The 20,554-nt window shown below is 42.0% G+C and overlaps 1 protein-coding gene across 10 annotated transcripts in view; it reads right to left on the reverse strand.

Annotated features, from left to right (window-relative positions):
- Positions 1-20,554, reverse strand: part of LOC135484450 (heterogeneous nuclear ribonucleoprotein L-like) — a 73,556-nt gene that overhangs the window by 13,381 nt on the left and 39,621 nt on the right. For 9 of the 10 annotated variants that reach the window (XM_064765925.1, XM_064765929.1, XM_064765928.1 and 6 more), the window contains 6 exons: positions 13,817-13,855; positions 2,086-2,159; positions 1,793-1,871; positions 1,396-1,481; positions 930-1,026; positions 414-477 (listed from right to left, as the gene is read on the reverse strand). In XM_064765925.1, the coding sequence (XP_064621995.1) occupies positions 414-477; positions 930-1,026; positions 1,396-1,481; positions 1,793-1,871; positions 2,086-2,159; positions 13,817-13,855 (439 nt within the window). Of the gene's footprint in view, positions 1-413; positions 478-929; positions 1,027-1,395; positions 1,482-1,792; positions 1,872-2,085; positions 2,160-3,217; positions 3,269-3,535; positions 4,247-13,816; positions 13,856-20,554 lie in introns of those variants that run through there. The other variant, XM_064765930.1, reaches the window with a different exon arrangement.

Consider the following 20,554-nt stretch of genomic DNA (forward strand, 5'->3'; position numbering starts at 1 on the left):
TTTTTCAAATGTTGCAGTTGTTTTTTTAGGTATCAAGCTCTCAGTCTTTAATAAAACATTCAAAAGTACATATTAATAGATCATCATGAAAACAGGGGAAGTCTCCACAGGGGCCTCAAAAACACATCAAATACAATTCCAGTTAAATTCATTATTTTATTCACACTGTATTTATCAAGACTGGCTCATGAAACACAAAATAAATTTCATGGGGAATGGTAATTTTATCAAACATACATGTATAAGGTGAGAGGAACTTACTACAAAGATTTCTTGTGGAGTGATAGGAATATTGTAATCCTCAAACCACTCGTGTTCTGCTCAACCTTCAAAACAATGCAGATTACAACAAGTTTTACAGGATTTCTCAACCTTTTTTGCTCAGTTTTACTTTAATATGACAGGCGACTTACCCAATGACGGATTAGTATAATCCCAACTTTCACTGTCATTTCTGTGAACGTTGAGACGTTTGGGCTGTAGGGGAGAAGACGCATAAATGTTAAATGACAGTATTAACTTCAAAATGGGACAGAGACTCAATTTCCCACAAAAAAACGACGTCTCAGGCACGAGTTTGATTCTCATGTCAGCAGGTGCAGTTACATCTGTTACTGATCAGAGCAACTTAATCAATAGCCTAGAGGCGGAGAACACTACAGACTGTAAGGAAATTGTTGTGGAACTTGAATATTGCCTTTTAACCCTCATACTGCCCAAGAGTGGTTTGAAATTTTCCTGTCAGCATCATGCCACTGTCTGGATAGCGCCACAGTGCAACTCAAGTAGAGGGTACCTTCTCTCTTGATAACCACATTTCCACTCTCTGGTTGAACTGTTTACTCTTACCACAGAAATGTTCATGGATTTTGTGTTTTGCCGGGGGAAAAAACGGCAGTTAGAGGGACGAAAAATGATACGGTACTTACATTTGCGAATTCAATCTTTAATCGACAGCAGCCTGAGTAAATATCAGCTCCATTAAGGGCAGCCTTGGCTCTCTTGGCGCACTCCACTGAGTCAAACGTAATGGACCGTTAAGGAGACAATACCAACATGTCGGAAGTCATAAAGTCAAATGATGGATGATGACAGATGGAGCCCTTGTCAACATTGAATCACGTCTGCCAGATTACTGCAGGGACCAAGATTACAAAGACGTATTATAGAACTTTGACTGAAATCAATACAGAGGACTCCAAGCCCCATATGACTTTCTAACTCACGACTTATCCTTAAAAGGTACCTATGCTCTTCATCTCAATTCACTTTTGTAACGGCTTGTTGCATTCGGCTACGGTTTGTTTCCAATTCGGGTTGTAGGCCATGGGCCAAATCCAAAAAGCCATAATTTTTGACAACCGTCCCAGTAACTGATTACTTGTAAAAGGATATTCGACCATGGCCTGGACACCATTTTTCTTAAAAATAACAATCCTCTGTACATCTCCATGTGGCTGGCAGATCGTGTGCATCACATCCTGAAAGCCAAGCATGAATCTTAAGAAAACTTAAAGTAACTTGTCAACTTGGCAGTAACCTTTGATGAAATTGAGATATGAAGCCCCTAAATTTAGGTATGAAGCTTTGGCATGGGATATCGCCCCCCTACTTTGACATCAGCACCCGACAGCAAAAGTATGTGGTAGACTCTTTCAAAGGACTGTGAGGGGAAGGGATCTTACTACCTTGAACCAAGCAATGCTCACCAAAAGAGATACAAATCTGGCTTCCTTGATTTGAACCTGGCCCTACCTAACACTAGCAATAGATCAGTCAGACTTTCACTTACCACAGTGATAGGGTAATTTGGATACAAAATCGTGAAAAGCAGGATATGGTTGGCTCCTTGTTGTTCTCCATCGGTACCGCTGGAAAAAAATACAACATACAATAGAGAGTTTCCACACAATCCCAACTCCCACTCAGACGTCATCGCCGAGGTTGAAGTACAGTTATCTGGTGATTTATACGATTAAGTTTCAATGAGGAACATTTTCATAATGATACTCCACCAACATTATCAGTTCATACTTGTGGTTACTGGGGGTGTAGAGTATAAGGTTTAGTGATGCATCTACTCACGGAGGTCTTTGTATTCTCTTGCTGGTGGAATAGTTGAAATATGCTTGGGCACCAGCAACGTACATGGCTGTACTCTGAAAAACATGAATACAAGCAAACTTTAGCTTATTTTGACTGCATTTCTCAATCAATAACAATCCTATGAGTTCTTTATAGTCACTGGCTGTAATCTAAAGGAAGAGAGACTTTTGATGAAAGAAGCTTGGATCAGATGCGCTGGTCATCAAGACTGTTCAAAGTTCTTGTCAACTATGACATATCGCGACACAGCAGCAATGTCTGTCAATTAGTTACTAAAGTGCATTCATCTGGATTCAAACATCATTTAACCAGTCAGACATGGTGTATATAGATCCACATCAGCATTATCAACACAGCTGTGACCAGCACTGAATCAAATCATTCGATCTCTCCATCACAGGACACCAAACACAACAGCTAACATTGATCGCCATACTCAACCTCACTGTAACTGTAGAAAGAACATGTGCACTGCAATCGTACAGTGGAATCAACCCCCATCAAATATGCATCAAGTGAGCTTGGTTTACCAAGGTCGTATGGCTAAGGCGTGAAAGTCAATTAGCACCGAGGTTGTGGTGACAATTCTCACACTGTCAGGTGAGAATCCCTTCAAAGAGGTAATACTGGTGCCACGTTTCCCTATGTTGTTCATGAGACATTGGTTTGCCACTTTCACGACGTCACAGGCTTCGTGGCTTTGCAGCATTTTCTACCACCGCCTGACATTACGTCATGCAAGTCATCAACAACATGCTAGTTTATCAACAGCTCTCCAAGACAAGAAACCACCAAGAATTGTCCCTCTTCGAGCCACGATACTGGTCCCTTACCAAGCTATAGGAACTAGTTTCATCTACTCTCCTACCCAAGAAAATGCCGGTTACCTAATCTCTCCTACCCAGGAAACCATCTACAAGATTGAGCTTGAAACGGCCAAGGAGAAATGAGAAAGATGGAAACTGTAGGGAAACAGAGATAATCCATGAAGGGTGCAAAGAATGCCAAGAATCTATGGTAATTTATCACCAGAGCTAATGCATGATTCTACCTTTGACTGGATTCTACGTCTACCCGTAGTAAAGCTAGAGAAGTGCCCTGGAATTCTTACCTTGTGACCCCTCATTCTTCCAGGGGGTGGCAGAAGCACCTTCTTGGAACCCTGAACAACAACCAACACATCTATTTTTAATACTGTGCGCTCCCTCAGTACAAGATACAAAACAGACAACATTTTGACATTCTTTCAGAAACAAATTACCAACTTTGTAATCAGTTAATTTCCAAGCAAATTCAAGGATGATGAAAGGGTATTGATTCCCGGTCCACTGGTCACCTTCCTGGGTGTACAGCATGTTCAAAGAGCCATGAAGTTTAAAAACAGTACCACGATTGCTCAAGAAAGACCAAACCTCAATCTTCTCCATACCTTATTCGCCTTATTGCCATGGTGACTACCATTGTCACTAGCAACCAACTCCTTCTCCTTAGCAACCACATCCTCCTCCTTAGCAACCTCGACAGAGTCGACATCATTTTCCTTATCAGACATGATGAAAACTTGCACAAAAAGGAAAAGTTATGAACAAGACTTGCCCGGAGCGATTAAAATGGCGGTCTTAATATTCAGAAGAATTGATTTCGGTGGCGTCTGCTCCTGGTGACAGATGGGGAAAACAATTGAGCTCAGCTTGTACTGCTGGGAGGAAAACTTGTGCAGAAAACTATTGATTGATTGAGACTTGGCAGGTTGATCTGCACAGATTGATTATACCGTAAACCCAGTTTGTAAGATGCAAATTTCAATTTGAATTTCCAAATGGAGAAATCAGAATAATTCAATATACTTTAAACTGCTTAAGCCTCAATTGCAAACAATCAGTGCAGTGGGTGGGCCCTGTTCAGCGACACATGACGCTTTTACAACAGAAGTTGTCTATTAGTTTTTTATGTGCAGGTTCGGCCAGGTGAATATCTTATGGTAATTAAATGATGTTTAAACTGTACTCTGAGTAATCCATTCCCCATCAAATGCCACCAGGTGTTGTAATTCTTCAGAAAATATGTGAAATTAGTTCTTACCAGTTACCTGTGGCCCACAGTTGTTGAGCACATTCAGCACTGCAGTGGTGGAGTTGTTTTTTTCCTCCAGGTTGTGGGATCAATATGCGAGTAACTTTTCAGTAATCAAGTTGTACTTGGATGAGATCATGTTCCACGCATAAATACAGGAAAATATTGCTTCAACACCGCACATATAAACTGGAGTGCACATTTGTGGCGTTGCATTTCAAGGAAGGTGGTTTGAGGTGGAATACCAGGAGCTGAGGGAACACCTTGGGCCTTCATCCCACAAGCACTGAATTCATAATATTGTTATTCCGCAGCTGTTTTGAAGCAAGATTTGAATCAGCTCTCCACAACACCATTCTTAGGCTTAACATTATAAGTTCTGTCTGATGGGCAAGGTAGTGATTGAGCACATTTAAGTAAATTCTAATAATAACACCACTTTAGTTGTTCAACCTAGATGTTTTGAAGAATTGGTGACTACATGTTGTAGATTACTCACAAATTTGACTAACTTATCTGCCAAATGTTTTTCTTGAAGATGAAGCTGAGCAATCAGAGCGAGGTGGAGAGTGCCAACATATTTGTGGCATTCGTTTAGAACCTTGTTATTACCTTCATTATCACCTGTGATTGCCTCTTTATCTTCTCTAGTTCAGCTACACCACTCAGAACAGAAAATTTTTTTCAGCAGTTCCCCAAGATCTACAGAAAACACTTCAATAGTTTGAAAGCAGGAATGGCTGGTTTCATCTCGACACACTTCCAAGGTTCTGAGAAGCCCTCAAGCTTTCTGAGCTCTCTCAATAGGCCTATCTTTCTATACCTGTCTGCACGGGACAGTGGTCTTGGTTTGCCAGAGTTTGAGATGAATCTTTATCGAAATAGTTGACGCCTTGAAGAAGAATGGACAGCCAGACCCAAAGAGACACGAGGAACGCCAATGTATATGCATGGAGAGTGTAATTTTTAGTGCTGCCACCTGGTGTAAGACTATACGACTAATAACTCTGTATTGATTATTATGACACAGGTGAACAAACCAGAGGATCTGCTAACAGCCAAATAACTGCTAACAGGTTGGTAATTAGCTCAGGCTAAATCGCATTGGCAGATGAATGAGTTCAACCAGACTAGCAGTGTATGACCGGACCAGATGTAGCAGTATAAGCACACTTGAGTTTCTCATCATTAAGATCAGGAGTCGAAATAAGTCAATGGACTTCAGCTTGGTCAGCAATCAAACTATTCCAAGGCAACCAACAGATCTCAGGTCCCTGTTTAGTAGGCTGGTCAAAGATGGCCAAAGACAGAGACGGCCCATGGTGTGGGCTCAGCATTTATCGACTGCACTTGATGTCCAGGGAGACTTGTGACTTGGCGGAAGATGAGGTGAATATGGAATAGCAATCAGCTATCTGATGGTACGACGATTAGTTATTTTCAGAAATAATCGCAGCGAAGATGAGGTACTAGCTGTCATGAATCAGATTGAAGACTTAGTTTACCCCTGAGCCCTGATGATTTGATGTTCCATCCGTGGGTGGCTTCACCTCCAGTGATATCATTGTGTGAAATGATAAACACAGTAACTGCAGTGCAATTACAGTGTCAGATTCAAGGATAAATTGTTCTCCTCCCCAGGGTAATATACATCTCATGTTTCTTTAAATAACGGAGCAAACTATCCTCTTCTTGATGATTGAGGGAGGATGCAGTGGTTTTCTATGGAGATTTCGTTCTTGTTTTGACAAAATTGCATGAATAGGATACAAAATAAGAAACATTAACGATATGATTAGCAAAAAATCTTGATGTCTTCATAAACGAGAGGTACTGTAAGTGTAATACACTGCCTTCATTCAAGCATTCAAAGTTCTCTGGTACGTATCACGGTCACCACAGGGTTTCGAGCAACCGAGAGCCACAGACCAGCACATTACACGAGTTCTGTTGATAAGCTGTATTCAGAGCTGAATAGATCATTTACCAGTTACCTCTGGCTTATGAAATCACTGAAAGTCACTTACTATCTGGAGGTAATGAAGATAAATCAATTACTGTCTGATTAACGAAGATGAACTCATCAGATGCACACAGCCTCTTGTAAATAGTCAGCAATTAGGCGGACTCGGGTGCGTACAGGCTGGTGGTGACAGCCGAGACGAGCACGGATGGATGGTTAGGGACGACCAATGAAGAAAGGTCTGCTAGTTTGGTGGCGTCCAAGGTTAGTCAGTTTGAACCAAGGGTAGTGAGTCCGAGCTGAGTTGTATAAGATTTATTATAGCGTAAGTTGGTAGATGGTAGGATAGCACAAATCCTCATAATTTTTATTTGTACACACTGTTGTTTTTATCATCGTTTTTCAAACTGCTCCTGGATAATGATTATACCGGAGAATATCAATGCCACATCTGACCATTACAGATTTAACAGAGTTAAAAACTGTGTCTCTCATATGGTAACATTAGCAAGACATCTACTCAGGTCGCTTCCATTAATGGCTCAACCCATCAAAGAGAGTTAAGAAGCTAAGAGCAAGTGGGAAAGGGATAGGTCATCAGAGACAGCCATTTAGAGCTTCCCTCGGAGATGACACAGAATCATCCATCTTCTCTTAATGAACGAGAGGAGGAAGCTGTGAGCAACAGGAAGGATGCTGCCAGGCAGCGGGCAGGCCGGGGAATTGGGCTGTCCTAGAGGGTCAGTTTAGATAAGCGAGGGCAAGCCGGGGAAGTGATATGACCATAGATAAGGCATCTTGTCACACAAGGCTCAAAAGATTGCAAAGTCCCTTTTACGGTGTAGATCAGGATGAAGTCTGGTGGCGAACTAAATCCGAAGTTTCCTCTTGAAGGTCTTTCAGCTTGGATGAAGTCATTGCCAAACAACTTACATCACGTTTATGGCAATAATCAGTTGAACTTTCACCACATTGTAGAGTAGACTGACAGGTTAATCAAGTTAACACTGGTAACGAGCTTTGGTGAAGGCTCCAATGAAAGGCCTACCTGAAATCTAATTGGCTCTAAGTGTTGATTTATCTAATGAAAGCACCACTTTCTCAAGGTAGATTCGTGCCACTGATGGATTGCGTTTGATTGTGAATGAAGAGAGCTGTTAACTGGTATGTTGGGAATCATTCGTAGGATCTCACCAGCTCATACTCTTCAAATATTGAAGTCAGTAACAGCATTCTACGGGATGATAATAGCAGTTTGAATCTTGTAAACGTTGTAGGACATCACGATTTCTTCAACCCACCGATAAACTAGACTACCATACAAAATCAACATCATCTTTCAAATTGATAAAGGCATCTACAGTAGATAGTACAGCCAGCTGCAGCCATGCTGGACAATGAAATACAACATATCCATGATCATTAAGTTATTTTATTCGGTCATTACCATTTAATAATGCCCGGTGTGCCGGGCATCTCAATGAACGTATTCTGATCAGGGATACCAATAGTGGTATATAAAACCGTCTTCTTGTTTTTATTCCATGATGATTGATTACACATCTGTCCTCATTGTTATTCAGATGATGATAATGTCCGTTGATATTCATGATAAAATGGTAAAAACTATCACATTCTTTAACATTTTGATAATTATGTTCTCATACGTCATATCTGTTTCAGCTTGCATGACTAATTTATGAGAACAGAGTGTTTTTATTGGACAATTTCTCACGGAGGCGATCGGTCATAAAATGGACACAATGCCGAGTGGACTTTTCTGAACTTCACCACAATGTGAAGCTGCCTTGTCGAGCCTCGATACTGCGACTTCATCATAATGCGATGAAACTTGACGGATCAACAACAGGAAAAACAATATTAGCTGAAGTCTTGTGGCCTAAACTCAGACCATGAGCAAAAGCTAATAATGTAACATGCAATAACATCCAAGCCAACCTTTGTATGCACAGCAAGCAATCATTTTAATAAGATCAGTTGAGGAGTTCCTGGCTGACACATCCCCAGGAAACGACTGCAAAATATTGGAGAAGTGGTAATTAAAGACAAGGTTAAGAGGCTCAGATCAGATCATCGGGAGACCTCAAGCTAGCCTCACATACATTCCAAAACACCAAAAGCTAAATTGTATTGATTATCATTGCAGAAGTATTGACCACTAAGAAAGGTTCGATATCTACCAGGGGGCAGTCTGCTGCACATGGTGGGTTCATCAATGGACTTCTCTAAAACACTGCGGGCCAACTCTTTCATAAAGAGTTCCAGTCCTTAAACATGTTGCAGGATTAATCGAATTGGCCTCTCCACCGTTGAACGAATGCCATCAATTCCATGATGGCAGACAACTTAACCACCAGCAGAGAGAGGAAAATGCCCAAGTCACCCTAATGAGGAAATAAAACCGGCAGTCACATTGCTTCCATAAGGCAACCTCTTGACTTGTATTACTTGACATGGCTGAGATGATCCATGGAATTGACTCTCGATCCGATTCTCGCTGAGGTGTCGTCCCTTCACTGATCACAAGCAAAACGAGTTTTGTTTTTTCCTGTCCAGTTCTTGATTGTGTTGATAAGTTGGTTTTGGGACACCAGGAATAACAACAAGGATAACGACTTTGTTTTTTCTTCTTCTCATTCTTGAGCCCCTCCTTGAGACCAGACAAGCAAGAGGGTTTAATGACTCTCAAGCTAAGACCAAATAATTCCATCAAGCTCTTCCTGAGAACAGCCCCAAATCTCCGGCACAGCCAAAGATGACGCTTAGACCAACTCTCGATGGGCTTAAATCTAAATTCTTCCAAGCCGATCATATCATGATTCTGCAAAAGTCCATCGGCATCAAGCTAAGCTTTTATTTATGACTTGTCGTGTCGGGTGCTAAGTGACTACTGAGTACCCGGAGCGAAGAGACCGGTCACACAGCCACAGGTCTCCAGGTCTCTCTAGGTTTCAATATGATATCATCCGCTGTGATCCCACGGCTGGTATTTGAGATATGGCACATATTCATATCCTCACATGGCTATTCTATTGGCTGGCTATTCACTATGCTTACCCTTGAGACAAGTACACCTCTGATGTGATAAAATGGCAGGCTCTCTGAGTGTCCACAAGCCGAACAGATAATGTGACCACGAAATACCATTCATACAAGTAGTACAATTTACAATTATAACCCTTTGAGATGGCTGTAAATTACTCATTCGTGATTGATGTCGCGTATGCACCAATTGGGCTTTCCTCCTGCAAAAAAATCACACCATTATGAATGTGATGAATAGCTGCATGGCAGTTATTAGTGCTCGTCTCCCCTTGCACCGAGAGACTAGAGTAGCTTCATACGCACGCCATGAATAATACAAGCGCTGTGGTCTTCTTCCCATTTATGACCAGGCAGTCGTTCTGTAGCAAAGTAAGAACCCGTGCATGAGTCGAATAAAGGCGGACGACTACTCACTAAATGAGCCATCAAGGAAAATTCTCAACAGCATCACTTGCTCGCAGAAGAGCGGATTGGACAGCTGGCAAACATGACGACGATCTGTCTCTAAATCAAATCAGTTTAGATGCCATTTTAGTCATTTCGTCATATAACATTTCAGTTGAATTGAAAGCTCCTGTGCATTAGCAGTAATTCACCAACCAGAATTTATAAGTTAAAACATTTCAGAGCTGTCAGGATGCAGGCTTGGAACACATTGATTATGACAGGCTTAACTACCAAATCTGAAAGTCTGAACACATCTTTTGCTGAGGTACAAACCAGCTCATCCTGGATCTTGTACTACAGAAAGGACGGCGTTCTACCCATGACAGAGCCAATCTGCGACACCTTGCATGTCAAACACAGCAGTACTTCAACTCATCCACAAACAGAGAGATTTCAAACTTATCAAGATTTAACTTCGCTCTCAGTCTCAAACATAATGGGCCAAATTCATAAAGGGCGTTTAAGGGTTAGACGTGTGTAACTACTCCCTGATCAGTTTCAGGGCCTATTCATATTCGGTGAAGATTTACATGAAGGACCTGAATCTGTCTATTCAGTAGTTAAACGCTGTTTTAAGCTAAACGCCCTTTATGAATTTGGCCCAATGAGTTTACATACTTGAGTACCACCGGTACACAATAGGTGGCTTCAAGTAGATTCTGCGGTGAACTATAGCACCAATCTATCAGGTTTTTAATTAGCCACATTCGTCTATACACCCAATGAAATTTAATTAGTTCTCTGAGGTGCGTTCCACAACTGAGACCAATATCAAGAAGCAGACGTCAATTTCTTTCTCTCGAAATGGAAAACTAGTCTAATCAAGATAACGACTGAGAACGTTAATCAAGATTCTTTAGACAGCTGATTAAGACGGATTATTTCAAAAGAATGGCAAGCAAGGAACTTCTTGTTAGAAGCAGAGACACACCGGCTACACGATCGGTGATAAGCTTTGGTATTTGTTATCGATAGTCTACCCAGGCCAAAAGCTTACGGCCACAACATCTACCATTCCATTGTCTTGCTCTCATTTCTTCTCCTACTTCCTCCAAATGCCAGAAATTCTGGAAACTAGTTGCCATGTTACCAGCACCCTATATCACTAACAACACCAATCAAGTGGGCAAAACGTGTTTTATGTGGATATCTGTTAGTAATATCTCTGCCCCAGGAGAGTAATTGGCTACTATTAGCAATGGCCCGGCCAAATGGATGAATTATAACGGCCAGCATGCGTGGTATGTGTGGTCAGCATGACGTCAATCATCAAGTCAGCCGAAACATATTACAAGTCTGTAGGGTATTGCCTCATCTACACCAGTATCAATAGCAAGATGTCATCGCCGACGATTAAATGCTTCCGCCATTTTATATCAACGCCAATAATCAATGTTCCATTATTGCGGGCCCTGTCTGTGGATGAAACAGTGTCAAGATTGAGCCCCAGCAAACCATCCTGGCCCTGGTGATAAACACACCGGCGTGGCCGCGGCATACAGTAGGCAATATCCTGTGGTATTAGTCTCCGAACACTCATTTTGCTTTCTATTAGCCAGCATCTGTCAGGGAGCTGATATCAGCCAAACACCAAATGAGCGGAGATGAGAATCTAAATGAGCAGCTCATGGGGCTCGCCAATCCCAAATACCTTCAATGGTATGTCTTGGGTGACGCACTGAATACCAACTTCTAACTCGCCACCATTTAAAATGTGTTTTGGCCTTGGCCTCTGGAACCAGAAGAAGCCTGATATTTCAAAGAAGGACACGGATTCCTCAGACTCTAATAAGTTCAATTCCCATCTTAACAATAGTCAGACTGTGAAAGGGACTCAGCAACGTCGGAGCCTTGTTTCTTAAGATGCTTCCGGTCATGTGGAAACCCTGACAAACTGTGGCTTAACACAGCAAGATACTTGACAAGGGCAGGATTCATTTACAAAAGGAAAGCAATTGTTCGCCTCAGCTTTGATCTTGAGCTCCTTGAAATGTCATGCTACAATTGGACACAGGGAGTTTTATTTTTATCCTCAAGGGAACGGTGATTACCGTTGGTGATATTCAAGATGAGGAAAGGTCAGAGAGACCACCTTCAGAAACAGCAAAGGATGGTGAAGTAGTTGGGAAGAGATGAAGAAAGAGGGAAGAGCTGGAGGATCAAGATCACTGGACCAATAGGCCTCAACCATGTTGAACTTGTGAAGGAGAGTGGCATGCTTCGTGACACGACCACATGCATTGTGATCTCTTTTCCTCTATCTAGTTTCTCCAATACCAAAGCGACTGTTGAACTGCCAAACCCGAGAACTTGATAGCTACTAGAGGAGACAAGGCAGAACACCTTGACGATGGCTTGATGCAGTGAAGTGTGATGGTGAGACAGGCAGAAGGTCTTGGTGAAGGTGAATCAGCACCTAAAGCAGTAGATATCAAAAGAGGTCAGGTGAACTCTGATAGTCATACACATTCACCTTGGTGGTAAAGCTTCTCACTGAGTGGAAGGTCAGAGGAATCTCCGGTCAATTTGAGCATCACTGATCACTATCATCAAACAAGCTAGGTAAAAGGCAAACCTTCCGACCAATATCAACCTAATGTAGAAATGATTGAGGAAGGTCTCGGTGATCTCCGGTCACCTATCTGACGAGCTCTTGAGGGTCATTGTGGTTAATGGTCCCCTTTGATATCAGATGATGATGCAGCTAAGGGTTACTTTGAGAGCCATTCAACCTATTGGACCAATGAGTCTGACTAATGAAAGGTCAACATGTGATCTCTGGTTGGTCTTCTTGAGCACCATTGTGATCTAGGGTCCCTTCTGATGTCAAGCCAAGCCAGGTGAACCAGTAATCGATTCTATTTAATAATAGATGGCGTCGCAAGTCCTTTGGGTTGTGGTGTATTCTGAGATCAATATGTCCACGAGAGCAGTGACAAAGTGTAGGACCCCTAGAGATAATGGGAGAATAGAGCAATATCAGCATGGAGCCATAGAACCAATGGCAATGGAAATGAACCAAAGATATATCCTCATTCATGTGCCAAAATGCCAATTACTACTGGCAGCAAGACAGCTTTTGAACCATGTAAACCAAACCTCTTTTTTGAATATCAGATAATTCTACTGCGTTATTCCTTGAGACACAGCTGACAACCACTTGCACTGGGCAAGAAAATAATTAAATTCCCATCAGTTACACTCAAGTGGGCCCACAACTAATTTACACGCTCATGAAAAGATAATGAGTGCTAATTTACAGAAGCTCGTTAGAAACCGGTCATAGATTTTCTTTTCACAATTAATCACAAACATGATGAGGTTACATATCTCGACTAAGAACTTCAATATTAGATGTATAGCCTACTCAGACGTCTTCCAGTGAATTCAGAGAGTCAAGAGATTCGGATGTATGATCACATCTTGAACATGCATTCAGTTAGAATCTTCTTCATGCGGAGGACTTTTTGAAAAGTGTAGGGCTATTCATAGATACAGTTTTAGCCTAGCATGCAACTACTTCATATCACCAATGTCCATGCAACAACACTAACAATAACTGCTCTAGCTAGTTTGTGGCGGACTTTCATTCAGAACGCTTCACCTTCAGGAATGAAGAATGAAGAAGCTGCTAACTGAGTAGGTGGTGTTCCTAAGAAATGAAGCATGTTTTAAAAGGCAACCGGTACCTTTAGTGCCGTGAGAAATCACCCAGGGAAACAGTGAAAATTGCAGCGTTCATTAAGTTGCCAGAGATGATTAAGTATCTCATCAACAGCTCCTGCAAGTGAGGTGCCATTACTCCACCTGTGGAGCTAGGCGATAATATTAGGAGTTATCCAAAAATTCTTCCATCTTCTCATTTGCCTACCGTAATTGCTGTAGACACCATAATTACCCACGTCACTTAGGGGTAATTAGCGCTGCCAGTAGACCAGGTAGATCCTGGCAGTTTGAAATAAACTTAGTTAAAAAGCTACTAGAACACATGGGCGCTCAGTACACTTGGGATCATGTACATCTGAAGTTCCCCTCAGCTAACACTATGAAGACAAGGACCCCAGGATCTCTGAAACTTTTTTTGGGCATATCTGGGTTAAAAAGTGGTTTCTACTATTCCCTTAGTGAGGCAGCAATAGTAACAAAATAAAATGTACTCACCGAGGAATAATTCACACAACTAATGGCAGCATCGATATCCTGAAGAGAAAAAGAGAGGGCAAATTGATATCAATAACATCATCTAAATCAAATAAGTGTAATTAGATTCATTAGCAAGTGTCCTTACAGCCAGTCCAAGTCCTTCTTACAAGTCCTTCACATGCATACTTACACAAATTACGCAGAGTAAATTGGAAAAATATTTTCGCTAGTTAAACATTTGTTTTGGAGCTGGTTTAGCTGAACTCTAAATGGTCTGAAATAATGATCCGGTGAAGTGTAATAAGCAAATAGTTCATTATTTGAGGAAAGTAGGCTTCAGGAGGACAGGGTCAGTCAGCCCTGTCATCAGAGAGGTGCACCCCATCTTAGGTAGCAAACATGGAATCTAGTCAATGAGCAAATTTCCAATACCGTTTACAAAAACCTGTGCCTTAGCAACAGCATCATCAATAACATATAAGCTCCGCAGTCATAACTAAAATTACATGAAATTTATTATCTGCAACATGTTATGATGTTCCAGGTAGATGCGCATGATGGAGCAAATCACATCATCCCATGCGACACCGCACTGATTAATGTGACATTTCAACGCGGGTATGAATAATGTCTGGTTCATCTAATTGACCCTGAACATGAAACCACAGAACTTTATTGGGACTGCTCGGTGTAAAATTAATTACAGAAACAACTTGTCATGCGTGCAAACACAACATATTTTATAATCAAGGTTTTTAATGATGATGGCTTCATCACGCACCACCGTATGAAGGAATGTGTAGCAATTCTGTGCAAATTATACAAATGTTTATAATGCAAACCAATACCAAAACTGATGTGTTTTGAAACTGGCAGGCTGGCATGACATGATGGGCCATGCAGGAGAGGTCAATCTCGTCATGTTCAGATCATGCAGAATCATTAATAGACCATAGTCAACACATAATCAAAGCAATACTGATTGCCTTATGAAAATATGAACATGCTCTATATAAGAAAAAAGAATATGGGTAACAAGATTCTGCAGAAATTGTGCAAACCCAACAGATTTCATAATACTGGCTTTTTTTATATCGATGGCTTTGTCACACACAACTTATGAAGAAAAAAGAAGGTAAAGAAGAAAATGTGCAGCTGTAGAACTTATCACGTTAGTGTTTATGACATCACGCCCATCCCTACGGCGGATTGGTGATTGAGGGATATCCCTTGAGTTATCAATTATGATCAATGCATGATTGGCTGGTGGTGCCCGATAGGATTAAAGTGAGGACGATGTTTTAACACATTCTCACCTTGATCGGGTGGGAAGGCACAGCATCTAGCAGTCAAGAAAGACATATGGATATCATTTTCAACAAAGTTTTTCACCCGACCCCATTTCATTGAAATTTTTCAAATAGTTCAACTGAAAAAACAGAACAGTGAAGATATTCAATTTTAATTCATCTTCAAATACCATTTGATGTACGGTGCCTGACGATCCGGTTTATTCAGTGTGAACATTAACCTACATTTAGCCAAAACCAAAAGCTCGAGTACATCACCATTACAGGGCGCAAATATCTTCACTGGCCCACACAGCCTGCAATATCAACTTTGTTTGTTTTTTCAAGTTTTATTTGGGATCCCGGAGTACTTGATGCATCCTCATAGAGCACTCACAGTCATGCATTATCGATTAGAGCACATACAAGCCGCACTTACACCACCTGAAAATGGACCACCAATCTTGGTTCGGGAACCAATGCCGCACCATCGAAAATCCACCAAGCGCTTACACCAGCGCTGCAGCTAGTTATAAAATCCGGCTACAGATGGCGCGCAAACAATAAGCAGAACACAGAAAGCCTTGGCAGAAAGCGCCATTTCGAAAGCGCCGCCTGGAGCCGAACCATCCAACTAGCTAATTGCCAATCCATTTGCGCGTACACCACGACAAAGCCGAGCTTTTAACAAGCCGGGCGAATTTGGACCATCAAGCTTGGTGGGACAAATTCGCTCGGCAATTTGTATCGGCAATGGATTGCCGAACCAATTTGTCGCGGCAATGTGGTGGTGTAAGTGCAATTGGTCCACCAATATTTCGTGGTGTAAGCGCAGCTACAGTCTCGGCCATTCTTGACATGTGTTCCTTCCTCTCCAGAACAACCTGTACGCTTTGTTTCAGTTATTCTAACAGTGAGACTTCCTGCTTCGGACAACACAACAATCAGCTTCACAAGAACAGAGGAAAGGACCAATATCCTTTAAACACGAGTGTCACATGAAGATGAGTGCAAACCGCTTGATGATATACAAACTCATCCCTTATGTGAATAGAAAGGACTTCTGATTTCTTTACAGTTGGAAATATAAAGACACAACATCTATGTAATATTGCCAAGAATGCTCATACCTGGTACTTCGTATGATCGTCTATCTATACAAACACGGAAGATTGGCACAAGTATAAAAGACACACATAGTTTGACAAGTCAAAAATCTGGTGAAAAAACTTAACTGCCCCCCTGAAAAAACCTATTCTTCCTTCTTAAAAGCAACATTCAACTTGAAGTTCTGAATCAACCATTCATTTCCGTGCAAGGAGACTTGAATAACTGATGAAGAAATTGAACACTTGGGTATACCTTCGCAGGATAGAGCAGGTGATTATTGAATGTAATCACCTTGGCGCAGCTGGCCAAGAATCATACAGGGATTAGCTTCAAAATCAGCAGTGAGAAAAGTCACACAGAACTATCCTCGCGAAATGTCAGCATCCTCACACAGTCTGTCTTCAAACCCCCAGACTGTCATGAAGGGAGCCAAAGGAGTTAAAACTGCTGTCTCATATCATTAGCTGTAGTAGTTTGAAATTGATGACAGGATGCTATGATCACCGATTCTTGTCGCAGGCACGTGAAATGACCACTGCAAACAAGCAATCTTGTCGCATGCGATCGTGGTTGCAGGTAACAGCGTCATCGCACCGTCTGCTTCAAGGTGGCAAGACGTCTGCCTTCAAGTAAAAGCTGCCACGAGGGGGAAAAGTTAGGCCATTTTGATACTGGGGTAATGGATTATGTGGTGATAGCAATCACAGTGAGTGTTTCCTTGCAGCTTGTATTTCATTTTAACCGTTATCAGAATAATGCGTCTTGTATGCCCTCACCTAATTTCCTGTCCCTTCAATTATCATTGACTAATGTGGTGTCAGGTATGCCACAGGCCCTTGGCATGACAATCCATATTTCTAATTCTTCTTCCAACCAGCAGCAAACAATGCCAACAGCACAAATGACTCAACCAAGTTAACCAATGTGTTTACAACCAGATGCCCCAAGAAGAATAGTGTAACTTGATATCTGTGCATCTCTTTCAAAATCTTTCATCATGTTATAAAGATGCAAACAAAGCTCTTCTCCACACAAAACCTGGAGTTTAAGTCGCTGGTGGCAATGAAGACAAACTCTGCTCGAAGACAACATGCACCTTCCAGCACTTGGCTTATCTAAAAGAACACGACTGTTATTAACAGCACCCCACCAACAAGCAAACCAGACCTTCACAAGCGGAGAAAACAATATTTGGACATTCACTCAAGGGTTACATGAATAAACAGCGCTTAACGAAAGAGGAGAAAAACCGAAGCGCAGAAAGTTATCGTTATCTCTGAATGTTCCAGCCGGAGGTCTCTTGGGAGGAAACTTGCTATGTAGCGGCAAATGTCTGACAGTAACGCGGTCGAAGTATTCCCTCTTGGTGATTTATTGCTAATAATGTTGATGAAGATGACCCTGTCTGTTGGCCAAATTGCTAAATCAATAGGCTTGCATGCACTTTCTCTCACAATGGTCTCTACTAATGGGAAGTATGTGCTCTGTATCTGATCTCATGGAGTCCATTTTTGGAACGAAAGCACCAACATTGGGAAGACACAACACAACTAGTTGCATAAACCATACAGTAAGGCCAAGCTCACAAGAAACATCTTTTAACCGCAACTCTCCCTTCTCTTATGGCGGGATGACATCTTTCATGGTAATGCAACTGACCAATTCTTCAGGCAAACGGTAGTCAATGATCGCAGAGTTTTTTCTGATTTGTGAACAGATGATCCATTACCCAGCCCCATTGCTACAGGGCATGTTTTCAGTCTGGTATAATTTATCTCGATCTCAACATATCCTACCAGAGGCCTTCATCAGCCCATTATCTTTCCCATATTGTCTGACATGCTTAACATGCAAAGAGTAGGAGAGAACATCAGCGTGATAAGATTATCAACTCCATGCTATGCAAGAGGCTAAGTTTCTCCACAAATATTATCATGGAATAGGTGGTACAAAAATTTGTGTTGGGGTGCTATCACGCATAACACCGGTAACCCTAGACCACCTCTTGCCATGAAGCCATGCATGGCTCTCAAAACATGCAGACTGAGATAGAAATCTATGTTACGACATCCAATCTTGAGTTATGGGAAGCTATTCTTGGATTCTGCTTGCTTGCAGACAAGTTTACGAATTACCACTAATCATTGGCTGCAGCCTGGCCAGACAAATCACATTTATATCTGACCCGGTAAAGGCCGATGGGGCACTCCTAAACTGCTTTGCATCCAATAGACAAGTTCATAAATCACCAATCACCTGCTACGATTTAGTTTCTTCAACCATTTTCAATAGGAGAAATGGCAGAAAGCGTCAGAAAGCTCAACAGAGCCATGTTCTGACATCTTCCTCCATTCAACCAGACGAAGGTCCGTTGGAGTTTTCTGACACAGTCCGGCATTAAGACATGCAATTCACCTATATAAGGTAAGACACTTGTGCCACCTGCTTGCTTAAACCACTTCACAACCAGTAGGCTAGATAATGAAGATAGCTTCTGAATCATCTACCATGAATGATCCACCTTTACTTCTCCTAGCTTGTCAAACTGCAATCACCTGCTATGATTTCCATGTCTGCCAGACGGAATGGATGTCAATGGAAGATCAATCTGAGATAGTATCGGAATACAACGTGCAGATCTGTTCAACATCTCCACGATACCACACCACCTTCAGGGAAACCAGTTGGTGGTTGCTTTCAGAATGGTAGAAAGATCAATGCTTATGTTCAATACATTTGCGTTCGATTGCCAGGTGCTTCAGAATCTCAGATTTAACTTGATTCCTCCAAATAGCTGGATTCATAGGCATGATGAAGTTGTGCAATGCTCTCCCCCACCCTAAGCCATCCAATCAAGTTCGGTAAGTGCAACACCTCTTCGAACATCCCGAGGAGCAAACTAAGGAATGCCGAAGCATTGTGATGACATATCAAGATGACCTCCAATGATTCCAGAGCAGCATGCACTGACACCGTTATCTTCTTCAATAATTTCAAGGCAATCCCAACCTCTTGTCCAACAATTAAACGAAGGAGCTCAGTGGCAGATTCAGCAGTCGATGGTTTACTGGTGTCATGACCCTTTTCATCATGAAATCCTCTCAGCATGCCCTACGCATTAGCCAAGATACATTGATCCCAGCCTGATGAATACTAATCTGGCTCTAGCTGTCAATAAGAAATTTACCTTCAGGCCTGCTTTGACATTTCTAGCTAATGTATGTTCCAACTTTATGTACCTATGGCAGCTTTGGTACAGCATTAGTCAAGCTTTAACAACACTGTGCGGCCTACAAATCAATGTCCTAAAAAGAAGTTAAACTGCAAGTCGTAAGTCGAAGAGTATCAAACTTCCTTCACCACACATATAGCCTGAAGCTTTTAAACCAACACTACTATAGATCAGACCACCAGCACAAAGTGCCTTGTCAGCAGCACAAAGTGCCTTGTCAGCAGCACAAAGTGCCTTGTCAGCAGCACAAAGTGCCTTGTCAGCAACACAAAGCGCCTTGTCAGCAGCACAAAGTGCCTTGTCAGCAGCACAAAGTGCCTTGTCAGCAACACAAAGTGCCTTGTCAGCAGCACAAAGCGCCTTGTCAGCAACACAGAGCGCCTTGTCAGCAGCACAGAGTGCCTTGTCAGCAGCACAGAGTGCCTTGTCAGCAGCACAGAGTGCCTTGTCAGCAGCACAGAGTGCCTTGTCAGCAGCACAAAGTGCCTTGTCAGCAGCACAAAGTGTCTTGTCAGCAGCACAAAGCGCCTTGTCAGCAGCACAAAGCTCCTTGTCAGCAGCACAAAGTGCTTTGTCAGCAACACAAAGTGCCTTGTCAGCAGCACAAAGCTCCTTGTCAGCAGCACCAAGGAATTATATCTGTGACACCTAGAACTGCCATTGGCAATTCGACTGTTATTGGCAAACAGTTCCTTTAAAAACAAATATATAGTTTGCCATCACAAACTTTCTGGCAAACTGTCCAAGTGAAATCTACACAACAAAGGCATCTTTTACTGACATAGACATGAGAACCCCTACAGCCCTTGCACTCACTCCTCTATCAATGCACTCCCTTCTTCAGCCAGCAGTTTCTCCTTATGGCTTCCAAGAAGTCAAAGAAAGGTTTCATCATGGACTGCCAAGTGCAATTCGGACTGTTACTGGCAAACACCCTGATCGAATTCAAGCCTACAATTGCATCCTTCTCTGACTATATTCCATTTGGAACTTCAGCCTTGATCATCTGCGCTCAAGCAGGGAAGGCCCCGCACCTCTTCCTTCATTAGACAGCTATACTTGAACACCTTGCCTCTTGTCGCTTTGTCAATAACATGACATTTTTTTCACACCGACAATTGCAAG

Source organism: Lineus longissimus, chromosome 3 (genome assembly GCF_910592395.1).
Source record: "Lineus longissimus chromosome 3, tnLinLong1.2, whole genome shotgun sequence".
Lineage (NCBI taxonomy): Eukaryota > Metazoa > Nemertea > Pilidiophora > Heteronemertea > Lineidae > Lineus > Lineus longissimus.